This window comes from Aquarana catesbeiana, linkage group LG01 (genome assembly GCF_042186555.1).
Source record: "Aquarana catesbeiana isolate 2022-GZ linkage group LG01, ASM4218655v1, whole genome shotgun sequence".
Classification (NCBI taxonomy): domain Eukaryota; kingdom Metazoa; phylum Chordata; class Amphibia; order Anura; family Ranidae; genus Aquarana; species Aquarana catesbeiana.
Window position 1 is genome coordinate 614,175,723 of NC_133324.1, and position 17,551 is coordinate 614,193,273.

General features: G+C 41.5%; 1 protein-coding gene across 8 annotated transcripts in view; it reads right to left on the bottom strand.

The window, feature by feature from the left end:
- Positions 1-17,551, bottom strand: part of PTPN13 (protein tyrosine phosphatase non-receptor type 13) — a 457,782-nt gene that overhangs the window by 346,287 nt on the left and 93,944 nt on the right. For all 8 annotated transcript variants that reach the window (XM_073599969.1, XM_073599986.1, XM_073599976.1 and 5 more), the window contains one exon: positions 11,931-12,050. In XM_073599969.1, coding sequence (XP_073456070.1) covers positions 11,931-12,045 — 115 coding nt within the window. In that variant the 5' untranslated portion in view covers positions 12,046-12,050. The remainder of the gene's footprint in view (positions 1-11,930; positions 12,051-17,551) is intronic.

A 17,551-nucleotide genomic window follows, 5' to 3' on the forward strand; every position in this document is an offset into this window, starting at 1 on the left:
AGGGAGGGAAAAAATGGATGACTTTCTTCAGAGAATCCCGACTTTGACAGAAAAGGATAATATAGATATAGAAGCACCATTGACTTTGGATGAATTGCGGCAAGCAGTGGCTGGGATGCCCAACCAAAAGTCGCCAGGCCCGGATGGGCTTCCAATAGATATATACAAACGATATGGAGAGGTATTGCTCCCAGAGTTGCTGAAGACATTGGGATGGGCACTAACCAGTGGGAGTCTGCCCACCTCAATGTCGGAAGCCACTATAGTTGTAATACATAAGGAGGGGAAAGACCGACTGGAAACCTCCTCTTATCGTCCAATTTCATTACTCACCTAAAGGGATGCATTCAAAGTCTTATACATCCCGACCAGTCAGGCTTTATTCCGAATAGGTTAACTAGCATTAACATTAGAAGAGTCCTTTTAAATATGCAGATTCCAGCAGACAACAGGGGCTCTAGGGCCATATTAGCCTTGGACGCAGCCAAGGCCTTCGATAGCCTGTAATGGGTCCATCTATGGAGAGTACTAGAGAGATTTGGATTTGGTCCCTACTTTATTAGATGGGTGAAAATACTCCATAGCGAACCAAGAGCAAAAATAAAAATTAACAATGAATATTCTGATCTGTTTCAGTTTGAGAGAGGGACGAGACAGGGCTGTCCCCTGTCGCCCTTATTATTGGCTCTCGCGAAGGAACCACTAGTAATTATGACTAGATCAATGCCGGGCATACAGGGGTTTCAGAGGCGGACAGAAGAGGACAGGATAGCACTGTTTGCAGATGACGTCCTGTTTTTCGTCGGAGATGTTCAAACTTCCTTAAAAACAGTGATACAAATAGTTGGAGAGTTCGGACAATTTTCCGGTCTGGTTATCAACTGGGATAAATCGGCCTTATTACCGGTTGACCCACTTGGTAATCAGACACCGTCTGGAACTCCCAACCTAAAAGTAATTCCAAGACTGAAATACCTGGGTGTTTGGACTGCTAGTGACATAAACCAGTACCTTAATGACAACTTAGCCCCACTATTACTACTCAAATTAAAGCAAAAAGGAGACATCTGGAGCCGGCTCCCACTATCTGTAGCAGGACGCTGCAACTTAACCCCTTCCCGCCGACCGTACGCAGATATGCATACTCGGCTTTCCGGGGTTATACCGGGATGATGCCCGCAGCTGCAGGCATCATCCCGATACCGTTGTTTACAGCGGGCGATAGGCTACCCGAGTATAACAACCGATGCGGCTAAAAGCTGCTCGGTTGTTATACCGGAGGAGCGGGAGGGGACAGCCCCCCCTCCCGCCGCCTCCCACCGCTGTTACCGGGCCTCGGCGGCTGGGGGCGGGCTGGAACGAAGCTGTGGGCGGCTTCGTTCCAGCCTTCTCGTTGTAAACGGGGAAGCGACGTCATGACGTCACTTCCCGTTTACTCGCCTGCCAATGGCGCCGAATTTAAAAAAGTACACAGTATTCAGAATCGCCGTTTTCGGAATACTTTGAAGTGTAAAGGAGGGATGGGGGGTCTTTTAGACCCCCCATCCCTCCATAAAGAGTACCTGTCACCACCTATTACTGTCACAAGGGATGTTTACATTCCTTGTGACAGCAATAAAAGTAAAAAAAAAAAAAAAAAAATTTGTTTAAGTGCCCCTGTCCCCGCGAGCTCGCGCAGCGAAGAAACCGCATACGGAAGTCGCGCCCGCATATGTAAACTGTGTTCAAATCACACATGTGAGGTATCGCCGCGATCGTCAGAGCGAGAGCAATAATTCTAGCTATAGAACTCCTCTGTAACTCAAACCTGGTAACCGTAAAAAAAATTTAAAGCGTCGCCTATGGAAATTCATAGGTACCGTAGTTTGTCGCCATTCCACGAGTGCGTGCAATTATAAAGGGTGACATGTTTGGTATCTATTTACTCGGCATAACATCATCTTTCACATTATACAAAAAAATTGGGGTAACTTTACTGTTTGGATTTTTTAAAATTCAAGAAAGTGTCCCTTTTCCAAAAATTTGCGTTTAAAACACCGCTGCACAAATACCATGTGATAAAAAATATTGCAACTATCGCCATTTTATTCTCTAGATTCTCTGCTAAAAAATATATATATAATGTTTGGGAACTCTAAGTAATTTTCTAGCAAAAAATACGGATTTTAACTTGTAAACACCAAATTTCAAAAATAGGCTTAGTCATGAAAGGGTTAATAAAGATGATATGGTTACCCCAGATTTTATGTCTCTTCCATAACTCCCCAATCTGGATAGGCCAAAAGTGGTTTAAGAGAATAGCATCCCTTTTTAGGGATCTAATCTGGAAAAAGGGACAATCTAGAATTAGTTTGCAAACAATGCAGCTACCAACCAAAGAAAGGGGTATGGCGGTTCCACACACGAGGTCATACTTCCTTGCATATCAACTTCAACATCTAGCGGGTTGTGGAACCCTTGGAGGGGGGAATTCAAGTGGTAAGATGATGATAATGAGGGCTCCACACTGCACATTAATAGAGGTATTAGGAGACAGATTAATTTATCTATAGATGTCCAACAATAACATTAATCAGCAAAGTATGGCAGACAACGAAAACATTGTTGGGGTATGGAGGGGTATCAGAATATGCCCCTCTATGGAACAACAAAAATTTAGCGGAAGTAAGGGATATAGAGAGACCTATAGAATGGGAGAGACATTAATTGAATAAGCCAATTATATGAGGGCAATGTCATGAAAACGTTCTTAGATTTAAAATGGGAATTTAACATATCAAGTAATTCGTTTTATTATTATCTTTAAATCAGACACACTATTCAAGCCCAGTTTAGGTCGCAGACAATTGAATGGACCTAGATCCCTACGCTCTCAAAAATAATCAACTCAGACACATCGAAAGGGCTAATCTCCAAGCTATACGTCAGATTGGAAACTAGAATAATAAATGGAGTAGGACCTTCCAAGAGTAGAGCGGGATGGGAGAGAGACGTGGGGGCAATGACCATGGAAGAATGGGAAAAGATTCTGAAACGAAATACACAGAGTCTATTACACCCCCCAAAAAAATGTTTAAACTTCGCTGGAGACAAAACGATGAATGCCCCAGATGCAGGGCGTCAGGGGATTTTATTCACATGGTATGGAAATGCCCGAAGCTATATAGATACTGGGTGGAGATAGTAGATAGGATAAATAAAATCTTTAAGACCGCAATAGAATCGACGACCAAGACCTGTCTGTTGGGGGACACGGAGGGGGGTGGAGCCTTAAATGACATCACTGAAGTAGTACTAAGATGCCTCTTTCAGGCGAGAAAACTAATTGCACAGAAATGGCAGGCACACAACCCCCCGACTGTGGAGAACTGGGTTGAGACCAATAACTCAACAGTTTGGAATAAGAGAGTGATATACATTAGGCAAGGCAACTATAGGAAGTTTGAGAGAATGTGGAGACCCTGGCTGGATGAGATGGGGTGTCCCCCTTAGGGGGGAGGGCAGGGAGCGAATAGAGAGATTCATCCCCCCTTCCCTTTCTTTTTTTCTTTTCTCCTCTTTTCCCTATTTATCTCTTACCACTCTCAGCCCTCCTCTCTGGAGGACTCTGGATGTTTTCTACTCCGGTGTTCCTCCTGACCTATTGGAGTATTCTTTTCTATTCTTTTGAGTGGCACTGTAATTAATAGAATACATGCATAGCTAATGTTTAGGTGGTGTGGGTGTAGGGGGGTGGGTGAGGGTTAGGTGGGAGGGAATGGGCAGGTAAAATAACAATGATATCAGTCACTGTAAGACATTGCACAATATTGTGCCACTATAATAAAATAATAAAAAGTATTCAATAAAAAAAAAAAAAAAAAAGAAAAGAAAGTGTTTGGGGTTGCGCAAAGTCCTATTGCTCGGGGCAGGTTTTTTTTTTTTTTTTTTTCTTTTAACATATAGCCCTGCCGCGATTTACAAGCAATGGAAGCAACGTCCTGCTGCTATAACGGGCTGTCCAGGGGCAGACTGACCATTCGGGAGAGAAGCTCCTGGTGGACAACAATCTGACATCACACAGAGAGGATCTTGCCTTGCTGTGCAGGGTTTCCAGAAGTAGCTGGATGTGGTGTATCCTGTGTAGAGAGATCAGTGAGTTCACTGTGCCAGGGAAATGAGGTAGTGGGTTGTAGTGTGTCGGTCTGTGTGGATGTAGTTCACTGACAGAACAGCGTTCATAATAAGTGTGTAATGGGTGATGGCTGCAATGACTGCCTTGCACAGCACTCTCCTCCTTCTATCCTGTGCCCTTCTCTTCTATCGGTGCCCAGCCGTCCTCTCCTCCATGTATCACAGTGGGGACTCAGTGCCCAGCCATCCTCTTCCACCTAATACAGTGCAGGCTCAGTGCCCAGCTGACCCCCTCTGCCCATCTCTGTGCAGCCTTAATGCCCAGCCATCCCCCTCCGCTTATCTGTGTGCGGGCTCAGTGCCCAGCCACCCCCTTTGCCCATCACTGAGGGCGCAGTGCCCAGCCATCCTCCTCCGCCTATCACTGAGGGCTCAGTGCCCAGCCACCCCCTCTGGCCATCACAATGCGGGCTCAGTGCCCAGCCGTCCCCCTCCGCCTATCACCGTGCAGGCTCAGTGCCCAGCTGTCCCCATGCGCATACCACTATGAGAGCAAAAAGTTAAAATAAATAAATATTTATATTTTTTGTCAGTGTACTCAACAGCAGATGGATTCCACCTTCCACCTCATTTGTAAATGGCTAGCTTTAGGCATGCAAATTACTTACTGCCCTCAATTTCCCACCTTTTTCAAGCCAACTTTGGTCATCATCTTAAAAAAATAAAACCGTAAAACAATTTAAAACGTTTTTGAAGAACCTAAGGTTCGGTAATCTCCTATTCACCTTCCGGATCACTTCAATAAGATCACGCTCAAGTCCTTCACTGACTTTCAAAAAACATTCCAAGTGCAAGTTTTACTATATACACAGAGGGTACTATTATTAAAGGCAAATAAACTGCACACTTTGCAAGTGCATTTGCTTCAGAGCTTAGTAAATGAGGGGAAGCTTCACTTTGCAAAGAATACCCAATTCACATGCAAGGTTGGATGAAGAAAGTCAGCAAAGCTTACCCTCATTTACGAATCTCTGAAGAAACTGAGCTTGCAGGGTGCAGTCTACTTGCCTTTAGTAAATCAACTCCAGTCTTTTAGTCACCCACGGGTATTTTATTTCCACAACACCTTTAATGTATACAGTGACCTGTATAACATTTATTCATCATTGTATTTTGCTTCTTTGTGTATATGTTTTCTATACTATAATGAAAGTTTAAGATGAAAAACTCAATATGGTGACATTTGTAAAAACTGGCATCAAATCCCCCAAGACAGAACAGCTAAATCTCAGAATGCTGATTTTTTAATAATGCTACAGCCCAAGCTATGGCTAAATGCAGTTTAGTTACTAGTACACATACAACTACACAGCTAATAGTTTCTGCACACTGCATATGCCATTGCCTTATGTTATACAATCATTATTTAATCCCTTTCCATTTTTCTTCGTTTGCAATCATATATGTACATTCATTATTCATACATAAAGGGATGATCTAAAAAATATAGCCTATGTTTTAACTATCAGTTATAGTAAGGCAATATAGGTAATTGGTAAGAAGGCAAAATGTGACAGTGGTCACACCAATGCTGTAAAACCCAAGAGACATATTTGGCTTGAATAATGTTCTGAATTTTAATTTTGCCGCATTTCCTGATTACTCAGTACAAGATTTAGCATGTCTATTATTGCTGGCACTCCTTCCCTCCCTCCTTAAAAACATACCAGTTATTGCATGTAATTAAGTAGGTGGATTGAGCAGACCAGTTTGGGTTTGGCAAGCTAAATGATATGCTACTTACTAGCACCTTCATAGCTGTTGTCATCAAATAAACCTGCCCTATAATCTGTTTATGTACTAAAAAAATCTAGTAGTGCAGAGTTTACACTTTCATCATAATATCGTAACCTCAACTTGTTAAAATGAACTCATATTCTGCCCACACTAGGCAAAATAACAGGTTGGTTTTACAGGAAGAACTACCGTATGAGGAGCCAGTATTTAGCTTACCTTACCCATGATGCTCCGGCAGAGAAATACCCGATATATCTGGGTATGGGGGGGGGGGTACGACAAGGGACAATGACCCTGTCTTCTCACAAGGTAGTACTAGGTGTCTTAGCAGTAAATCACCAGATCGAGCTCCCTCAAAGGCAAGGGGAGTCTACATAGTCCTGCATTCATTTTAACTCGTAAAGCCAGCCAAAAGTAATACAGAAATCCTAAAGCCTAAGTTTAGTCCAAAAAATCTAAGAATGGAGGAAACAGACTTTTTTGATCCTCCCGTCTTTCATTCTAAGATCGCTATTCATTCATAGAAGGTATAGTACAGCTTCTATGAATGGAGGTGGGTGGGCATAGTCAGCACTCTTGATGAGTGCATAGGATAAGTCCAGAAGATTAAGGCAGTGGGGCTGTGCCAGCAGCACAAAAAACACATTACACTGACCATTAGTAATATCCATTTTGCTGTTTTTTGTTTTTTTTACTAAACTTAGGCTTTATGCAGTCTGGTGGCTTGGGAGTAAGGCGGGGGGGATTAGTAAGAATATGCTGCTTATATTTCCCTTGCTAAAAATAACCTTTTACTTTGACTAGTATAGGCAAACCACAGGTTTACTTTAACTGTAGCGATTGAACTATTGAATATGGGGAATGTTTCAGTTCAGACTTTTTTGCCATTGTTTTCCCTACCAAATGCACAAAAAACTAAATGGAACAGCACCACATGAAAAAGCTGCTACCAACCAGAACAGATAATTCAGTATAGTTCAGTGCCTCTCTCTCTCTCAGGCATACCCTCTAAAGATGCCTGGGAATAGCTTCCTCAGCAGCATGGCAAAATGTAATCAGAAATTGGGAGGCTGCAGGCCAAGGTGGGTGAAACACACTGATCTCTTCAATTAAAGGCGCAAAGACCCATTTCGTTTTTTTTTTTTCAGTCACCAGAGCCAGTGAATGGTAAACAGATTTCCAACAAACGGAGCAAAGCATTAAAGTGGATGTAAACCCAATGTCATCCTTTCTAAACTACTGCCATAGGGGTTATCTATAAGGATATACATGCCTCCTGCATGTATCTTTACCTGTCAAATGTCTCCCCTCTGTCTGTTATGAGACCCGAAAAACTGCATATTCTGTGGGTGGTTCTGTTGTCTGGAGCTCGGTGGGTGGAGTCGTGATGTCAGTAAACTCCCCGCCCACCTCTACACTCCCCTTGTCAATATGCATTTCTCCTGTGTACTTCAACAAAACAAAAACCGACGCTAGGGCAGCTAGCGTACGTCATCACGTACGAATCTGTCGGACTTTGGTGTGATCGTGTGTAGGCAAGTCCATTCGTTAAAAAGTCCGTAGGAAGTCCGCTGGAAAGTCTGTCGGACAAGTCCTGTCAAAAAGTCCGCCCGTGTGTACGTGGCCTTAGGCTAGTGCACGAGATATGTAAATCACCTGTCACTCACAGCACGGGGAGAATTTGACAAAGTTTTTCTCTGTTTGTCAAGTTTTATCTCACTGAACAATACAAGAGGATTGCTCAGAGCTGGATTAACTCTTTGTGGCAAGACTGGGCTCAAATGATAGGAAATCTTATACTCTACATTATGACATAAAAAAAAAAAAATTTCAGGAAAAACACTTGAAATGCCTCTTTTATAGCATCCTCGTGACTCATATTTGTAAAAAGTTTAAAATGGCAGAAACAGCGTGTGGCCACTTCTAATTAGGATGTCATAGGTGTCCATAGTTGAGGCAGAAACACTGGGGGAGTTTTACTAAAACTGGAGCACTCAGAATCTGGTGCAGCTGTGCATGGTATGTGCGATGTGACAATCCGCGCTACCCCAAAAAGTGCAAAAATGAAAAACCAATACATAAAAATATGCAATAAATATTTAAAAGAGATTATATATATATATATATATATATATATATATATATATATATATATATATATATATATATATATATATGCGATGGTGCTGCAATCTAAAAGAAAACTGGAATATTCAGTTTTGTAAATATAAATAAAGTAAGTAATAGATGCGCAACCAAAACTGAGAAAAGGACTCAAGTGTACAAAGGACACAAAGGAAAAAAAAAGGAGGCAAAAAAAAAAAATGTGAAATATGTGCACCTTGGTGATCCCAAACTTGCAAAGAACCTCCATCATGCTTCACTGTTTGTTGCCTGCAGACACTCATTGTACAGCTCTTCAGCCCTTCTGTGAACAAACTGCCTCCTGCTACAGCCAAATATTTCACATTTTGACTCATCAGTCCAGGGCACCTGCTGCCATTTTTATGCACCCAAGTGCCTATGTTTTCATGCATAGTTAAGTCACTTAGCCTTGTTTCCACATCTAAGGTATTGCTTTTTAGCTGTGATTCTTCCATGAAAACCACTTCTGGCCAGACTTCTCTGGACAGTAGATGGATGTACCTGGGTCCCACTGATTTCTGCCAGTTATGTGCTGATGGCACCCCCCAATTTCAGACGGAAGCATGATGTGTCTTACATCTGCTGCATTAAGTTTCCTTAGCCGACCACTGTATCTACGGTCCTCAACATTGCCCATTTCTTTGTGCTTCTTCAAAAGACCTTGAACACACAGCACATCTTGAAACCGCAGTTTGCTTTGAAATCTTTGTTTGGGAGAGACCTTGATGATGCAGTAGGACTACCTTGTCAGTCTTGCCATGTGTATGACCTGTGACATGAAAAACGGTCTTCGACAACCTCATCTTAGCAGTACATATTGTACTTTCTGCAGCTTCCAATGCACACTGTGATGCTCACAGTGAAAATATGAGAAAATATGAAGAAAATATGTTACACGTGAAAGGGCTGTAAAAGTTATTACTGTTTGGGGGAAGTTCCATGTGTGTTTCCTGCATAGTATTTAAAACGCACTGCCTTTGTGATCTACTCAGGGTGATGATACATTGTTAACCCCAAAATCAGCCCAAACACAGCGGACACAAAAAAAAAATATTACAAGAGAATGCAGGAATCAGGAGTGCGTTACGCTCAGAATGCAGGGATCAGGAGTGCGTTACGCTCAGAATGCAGGGATCAGGAGTGCGTTACGCTCAGAATGCAGGGATCAGGAGTGCGTTACGCTCAGAATGCAGGGATCCGGAGTGCGTAACGCTCAGAATGCAGGGATCCGGAGTGCGTAACGCTCAGAATGCAGGGATCCGGAGTGCGTTACGCTCAGAATGCAGGGATCCGGAGTGCGTTACGCTCAGAATGCAGGGATCAGGAGTGCGTTACGCCCAGAATGCAGGGATCAGGAGTGCGTTACGCCCAGAATGCAGGGATCAGGAGTGCGTTACGCTCAGAATGCAGGGATCAGGAGTGCATTACGCTCAGAATGCAGGGACCAGGAGTGCACACACACACACACATGTGTCCTCTTCCCCCTCCCTCCTATAGCATCCTACCTGTGCACACAGGAGACCGAGAAGCAGCACAGTTAGGTACAGGGGGCGGAAGCAGAAGTTGCCAGAGTGCCTTAATAATAACAGGCTGGTGATTGGTTGCTTAGGACCTAGCAAACAATCACCTGCGGGTTAACTTGGCCAGCTCCTCCCCCCCGCCCTCCATCCTGGGCTGTGCTGCCTCTCGCTCTCCCGCTGTTCACAGCGCCGGAGGAGGCTGGAGGGGAGGGAGACAAGAACTGAAGGCACGGCAGAGAAGGCTGGGGGCGGAAAGAGAAGGACCAGCACTAACAGTAGCAGGGTTGGTGGCACAGATATGTTCCCGGTCTACGGGTTGCCGCCCCCAGCTGTATATAATATTAGGAGGTTGAATCTGGTACACATCAGATTCAGAGATTAAAATTTTTATTCAAAAACAAAAAAACGTAATATGGCCTAAAAACACTGTTTTGCGGATTTTCAAACAGGATTGTAATAAAATATTATGCATGGCAGAGTCCCTTGTCATAGGCATGTAGCTTGATCGAAGATTTTAGTCTTAAGAACATTTGTTCGGTTTTCTAATCATTAGTGGGGTCAAATCAATATTCAATTTCAACCACATCGTGATGGGAAAATCCGAAGGAGCAGAATAGGAAACGTTTCTCGAACTAATCAATTTTCAGACAGTGTATGTGGGTTGTGTTCAGAATTTATCGTTATTTCAAAATTGAATGTTAAAAGCAAGTGAAATTGTCCATTGACATTCCTACCTTCATCAAATGGTTTTGCACAGAGCAGCCCTGATTCTCCTCTTCTAGGGTCCCCCACCAGCGCTTCTGGCTCATACTGCCTTCAGGGTGCCCCTATAGCAAGCTGCAAAGTATAGTATAGAGTGCCCCTATAGCAAAGTAAAAAAACTTCTGCCTTTAGAATCACTTTAAAATCACTTCCTTATCTTGCCCAGGACTACATGTCCCATGAGGCATTGCTCCTCACACATTCACAAGTTCTCAGGCACTTACTGACATGTATGGACGGTGTACTAAGCTGTATATATGTGTGTGCTGCACTGTATTTTCTGATATGTAAACAAATAATGCATTCTGTATGCAGGCCAGCTAATCGGGGGACCAACTAATCGATTATCAAAATGGTGGACAACTATTTTGATAATCGATTATGTCGATTAGTTGCTTCAGCCCTACTACATATTTTTTGCTTGGGGAAGGGATTGGGGTAAGAGAACTGTATATGGTTGCTTTGGTCGGGCGGCAAGTAAGAGAAGTATTTATTTTCTAAGGGACTATTTATATGGCTACTGCAGGGAAGAGGGTGAAAACTGAAAAAAAGTCAAATCAAAGCCACATTGATGGGGTTTAGGGAGTTAAAAGTGGTTGTAAAGATTTAAGGTGATTGTAAAGTCTTGTTTGTTTTTGTTTTGCTCTAACAATAACAAAAAACATGTTATACTTACCTGCTCTGTGCAGTGGATTTGCACAGAGCAGCCCGGATCCGCCTCTTCTCGGGGCCCTCTTCTGTGATCCTGGCCCCTGGCCAAGTCACAGCTCCCTGTGTCCATTCAGACACAGAGCCCCGATCCAGCCCCGCCCCCTCTCTCCTGATTGGCTAGCTGACTTTGACAGCCAATGTGGTCGCTACTGGGGGGCTGAGGAGGGCTGCTGCACACAGAAGGCTTTTTGCATTAAGAAAAAAAAAAATTCTGACTTTACAATCCCTTAAAGGTTTTTCACCTTAATGCATAGAAACCTTCTGTGCTGCAGCTCCCCCAGACCCCCCTTTTTTCTTACCTGAGCCCAGTGACGGCTGCTTATACGTGGAACAGGGGCGCCGCCCCCCAATCCACGTGCCGGCCCCTAATCTACATGCAAGGCGCCGGACGCATAGATTTTAATGATTGTTTTTTTTTTTTTTTTAAACACATGATTAGAGCCTGAGGCTCCAACTGGCTTCAAAAAGGGTGGGCTCGGGGCACAGAGAACTGCGCCCCGAGCCCACCCAGATATGTGACATTAGAGAAAAATTCACTAATGCCTTCCGGAGCGCCAGCAGGGGACAGCAGAAGAGGAGGATCGGGGCTGCTCTGTGCAAAACCATTGCACAGAGCACGTAAGTATAGACAAGTTTGTTATTTTTTTTTTTAAATCGAAGGTTTACAATCACTTTAAGTTGGTTCCTAGATTTTGAGAAGCTCTCTCAAGCCTACTGTAAATTACAGGCTTGATTTACTGTTGAACTAAGCAGGATAAAAAAATGATCAGAGAAAATTAGTTAACAAGCCATCAAAATAATGGGTCCAGACACAGGAAAAAAAAAAATATTTCCAAGGTAGTTTTATATTTTCCTAATGTATTAAAATATCATTTTACTCACCTTTCCTCAACAGCTCTTGCAGGCTTTCAGAACTTTGATTCAATACGGCCCATATTTCCTCCTCTTGTAACGGCCCTCCTCGAACTTCCAATGCTTCAGCCAATGACACATGCATATTATCTGGACAGATAGAGAGATGATATAAACAAGTTAGAAAACCACTTAACAAGTGAATAGGTACATCTGCACTATTCAGCTGCCAACTTCAAAAGTAAACACAAAAATGCTCTGAATAAAAGCACAGCTTTATTATGCATATGTAAACCATCTGAATAGCACTGATAAAACCCTGCTTGGATTCTGTTTCCGAGCAGATAACATGATGGTGGCCAGGTTTTGGCTCAACATTTTTCAAATCGCATTTATGATTGTGGAGAACAGACTTGAATTGTCCTGGACATCTGTTTTATTATCAACACTTCAGTGTGTTTCCAGACCAATTACAGGTACACTAGATACAAAGCTTGATTGGATAGCACTGTGAGAAAACAGCACGGCAGCATTCACTTTGTTTGGTAGAGCTGTTGTCAAGCTTGCACTGTTTTGAATGGGCAACAGGTATATTCATTAGGACAGTACATAAAACAAAAAAAATAAATAATGGAATGGAGAGAAATCTAGAAATCTTTCACTGGAAAAACTGCAAAGCACTGTTAAAAACCGATCGGCTCTGGGCGCCAGGTATGCTAGGTACAACACTGCATTAAGTGATATCTCTTAGTTGCAGTAGGTAGCCTAAAACAACCAATTACAATTCACTCTGTAGAAATATGCCCAGCACAAATTTAATTCTAATTGTCCGTTATGGATTATTGTGCTCCAGAGTTGAAATGCAGTAGGACTAAAATTTTTGGCCGTTGAGGCACAAAAATGTGCTACTATTGTGCCACCCTCTGGAGGTGCCAGAGGCTGCACTTGAGGCCCTCTATAATTTTCCAGTTGAACACCACCACCATAATTGCTACATCTGTAGGACAGCTTGTTCCTTTGAAGAACAGACTTACTGTCAGGATCACCTGGTGAACATAAAGGAAAGAAGGCCTAAAAAAGAAAACTACTGCAGCCACCACATCTAAGAATTGATAAGCTACAATATAATATATTTACTTATTTTTACATACGTGTACACAACAAACATTCATTTATCATTTTCCCTCCACAGCTCCAGTCTTGTACAACTTGCTGTGCTCTGAAACTTTTAAATTATTCAGCTTGATAAATTAGTGAATGCTACCCACAAAGCACCATTTTGTATAAAACCTATTTTTACTAATATTTCTATTTTTTTTTTCTATTTTGTAATCATATTTTTAACTGCAAGCAACATGTGGCTATTACGGATGATCAAAGGAATCTGCATGCCAAGCTAACAGCCTGTCTGGAAAGTGGCCAGAAACAATAGCATATGTAAACCTGTGGCCAGCAAGCGAATGAGTAAAGCCATAAGTTTCACATTACTCTCAGGCAGAAAAAATAAAGAGGTCAAATTCAAGAGCAACCTGAAACTCCTACAACTGCCTTGTGTTTTCCCAGCTATTTCTATACGATCATTTATGGAGTTATCAACAATGCTAAAATCTGTTTATCAATTGGGAGTGGGACCAACTTTTTTTTCTATTTTGGATATTATGCAAAACCTCTTTGTAAACGTTATAACCTAAAAGAGATAAAATTATACTGTATTATTATGTGTGATTAAGGCTTTTGAACGATTTAACTTGACAGATAGTAACCCACGTTTAAAACGTCCGTTTTGCCACAATTACATGCCGTGTTTGCATTTAGAAGCGTTTCTATAAAAAAAAAAAAAAAAAAAAAAAAAAATGTTTTTTTTTTTTTAAATGGCCAAAAACAAAAAACGCCTATAAACGAAACGCAGCCGTTTAGCCACGTTTGGCATCTGAAACGTCAGAAACTTTGGCGTCTGAACTCATTTTTCTGCCTTCAAAAAAAGGCCTATAAACGCAACTGCCTAAAATCGACAGTAAACAAACCTGCATACATGGACACATAAGATAACATTGAATGAGTTCAGGGGCAGTTGCAAAAAGTGTCCAACTGCCTCTGAACGTCTGTTTAGCAGCAGCAGTGTACATGGGGCCTTAGGCCTCTTGTACACTGCTGCTGCTAAACTCATGTTTAGGAGCAGATGGGCATTTTTTTTAACTGCTCCTGAACTCTCCTCTATGTTATCTTATCAGTAGATGTACACAGGGTCCTTTACAGTAGTTTCTAAGCAGTTGAGTTTAGAGGCTTTTTTTGGAACGCAAAAAAATGGGTTCAGAAGCTGAGTTTAGAGGCATTTTAGGCGCCAAACGCTTCTAAACGAGGCTAAACGCGGTGACTCGCGTTTAGACGTTTTTCATTTTTGGCCATTTAAAAAAAAAAAAAACTTTAAAAAACGCTTCTAAACACAAACGCCGCTAAGCGCGGCATGTAAATGTGGCAAAACAGATGTTTTAAACGTAGGTTACCATCTGTCAAGTTAAATCGTTCGAGAGGTTGTAAAAACGTCCCGTGCACATGAAGCCTAAAATGTAAAGCAATAGTCCGACTTGTAAACTTGCCAGAATACCCAAACGAAAAATGTCCAGGGTAGGGGAAATAAAAACTACAGCAGTGTTTGCATACAGAAAATGTGGTCATTTCAAGTAAAAATGGCTGATGTCAAGATCAGGGAATCCCACAGATCAAAGCGCCCTCAAGTAAAAATATTAGGATTTGATCTCATCTGTAATGCTGTACAACCTGACCTTTGTTGAATTTTCCTTACAAATATACTGTATGTAGACTATGTTTGATCTAGTGACACTCCAGGTATAGGTGTAAAGCACACCACAGTCTGTCCTGGCTGTGCACATTTGTGTTTTAGGGGAGATCTCCACAAACAAGTTTAAAGTTAATCTTGTCACACCATTTGGAAATTTAAACTGAATATCCAATGACAAAATCTATAAAACAAAAGGTGAAAGGGTAGGACCAAGTTCAACACAAACAGGAAATCTTCCTGCTGGCTGTGACTGCACATGCACACCAGGTCCTCATAGATCTCTATGGCAGTGTGTTGAGGGTAGAGATCTCAGGAAGCTGTTCCATAAATGTCTAAGAACAACCAACATGCAGATGCAGTTGGTGGATAGATTAAGACAATGGTTTTAAAGGAATATAGTGACTAGATGGGGCCGTGCCTCTTGATTGTGCCTCTAAGAGGCAAAATCTCTTAACAGTGGCAGCTATACCCAGAACCGAAGAACAGAGCCTTGTGCCCTCCATCGAAAGCTAGGAGAAACAAGGCAGAAGTCCTTTTTCCTTTTGGGAGTCACTCTGCAACGCCATGCAGAGCATGCCATAAATGCAGTCTGAGATTTGCATGCGCAGCTCAGATCGCATTACTGCTGACAGGAAGGGGGAACATTTATAACAGAAGACACCACTAGGGTTTCTTCTATTCTAAAAACCCTGCCTGTCATTTTTTTCCTATTTTACTAGTAACAGATTTATGACCGGTTTGTCTGGGCTTTTTTGTTTGTAATCTGAAGCATTATTTGTTATGGTTATGTAGACTAATAGGTAAAAACACACTGCAACTATAATGAACCGTTCACACTGTACATTTTTGTATAGTAATAAGTATATGTGTAGCTGCACAAAAACTCATATTTTGTAACTTTATGGCTAAGCATTTTCAAGCTTAAAATGTATTAAATTTGGGGAAGGCAGAGCAGACACTTTTCTAAAACAAGGACTAGTAGTACCGTATATCTAAAATAAATGTAAAGAATAAAATGAATGTATTGATATGGCTGATTTTAGTGCAATCCAGTAACAAACTATCAGAGATCTACTACTGATTATACAGGGGGTTTATTCAGTCATACAATTTAACTGTAATTGTATACAGTTAATGTAAAATGTTTAATTTGAGCATACATGGCCTGACAACAAACAATCAGATCCTACATATTTATGCATACAAATGTGTAAGAGACTTCCACATAAAAGTACACGTTTTCTGAATATTTTCTTTGTTGAAAGAAAAGGGCAGTGAGATCAATACTGGCTAATGCAGAGGCATGTGTTTCAAGCGTAACGTAACTGTATCTGAGCACCACAAACCAAAAACGCTGTTTAATTCATATTAGTAGTAGATTTAAGTATAGTTAAGCTGGCATCATTCAGATTCGAACCATATATGGGTAATCAATCAACCTGGCTACAACCAACATGTCAAATTTTTAGGAGGAGATTATTGCCAGCGACTATAGCCAATAGCAATAACCACTGTGTTCTCCCAGCAGAGAACACTATAGCTCAGCGGGAGGGATTACCACATTAACACTGACTGTGTTGATAGGGGAATCAAGCTATTTTCCATTGGTTGCAAGGAATAAGATAGTATCATCTATGGCCTGTCTTGAGGCTTGAGCTTCCACTATAAGATATAAGGAGATAAGCAGAGATAAGCAGTCATTCAAAAATATAAGCTACCAAACAAATCGCAAGTTTTCCTACAGAAGTCAAACTTGGTCCCACACATCACACCTGACCTGGTCTATCCTTTAATGTGGTGGGCAGCATAAATAATAATCATTTTTAGAACAGACTTATTCACCACATGTAGGGATCATGAGAACACTATTGTCTTCAGCTAAAGTGTAGTTGCAACATATGCGCTTACAGACCTTGATGAGAATCAAGTCTCGAAGGCAGGAGTGTGCGACACCTTGGTCGGAGCACTTTACTATACTACATTCTTGAAAGAACATAGAAATAAATGGTTGCAAAAAGTCTGATGTCCAGAACATTACACAACAATAACTGAGGCATGGCTCAAAATGTACAAACAAAAACAAAAACTTACATTTATAGTTTACCAGCAGTCTCAATGCCATGGCAGATGTTTTTCTTCATATGCAACTGACCCATAAATATTAAGCTGAATCTCCAAGCCCCCAAAAATGTTGTTACTTTTGTAAAACACTGGAAACTAATTAGAACCAGTCACTTTTTTTTTTCTCATCACTATCCTTTTTCCCTGTTTAGGAAACATCCCCTCACTTTTTGTTATGTAACAGAGTTAAAAACTTGAACATGGTTCTCCATCCAACTAAATAGTAAATTATGGATGTGTTTGTCCAAAATGTAGATATTTTACCCACAAGTCTAGTCCCAGTAAACCCTGACACATTCTATTTGATGTAGGGTTGCACCGATAGTAGTATCTGTACCGATACCGAGTATTTGCACAAGTATCGGTACTCGTGCAAATGCACAGATACCTGAAACCGATACTTTTAGGGCTGGATCTTTGAGCGGTCAGTGGGTCTTCCCAGTGTTAAAGAAGTCCGGTAATTGGAGCTGTCAAAAAAAAAAAAAAAAAAAAAGCAGCCGGCAATATTTATTAACAACATTGCTCGGCCCTGAAACACAAAAATAAAAAGATACATGGTTTCTCTTTGTATATTTCTGTTTCTTCATCTGCAGATCAAAGGGATGAACAAATGTTCCTCTGTTTAACCCCTTAATAACCCTTAATTTACTCTAATCAGCCTTAATTAACTCCCTATTCGCCTCCATTTAAATATTATTTTCCTGCTTTTTTTATCGTCTATTTTATAAAC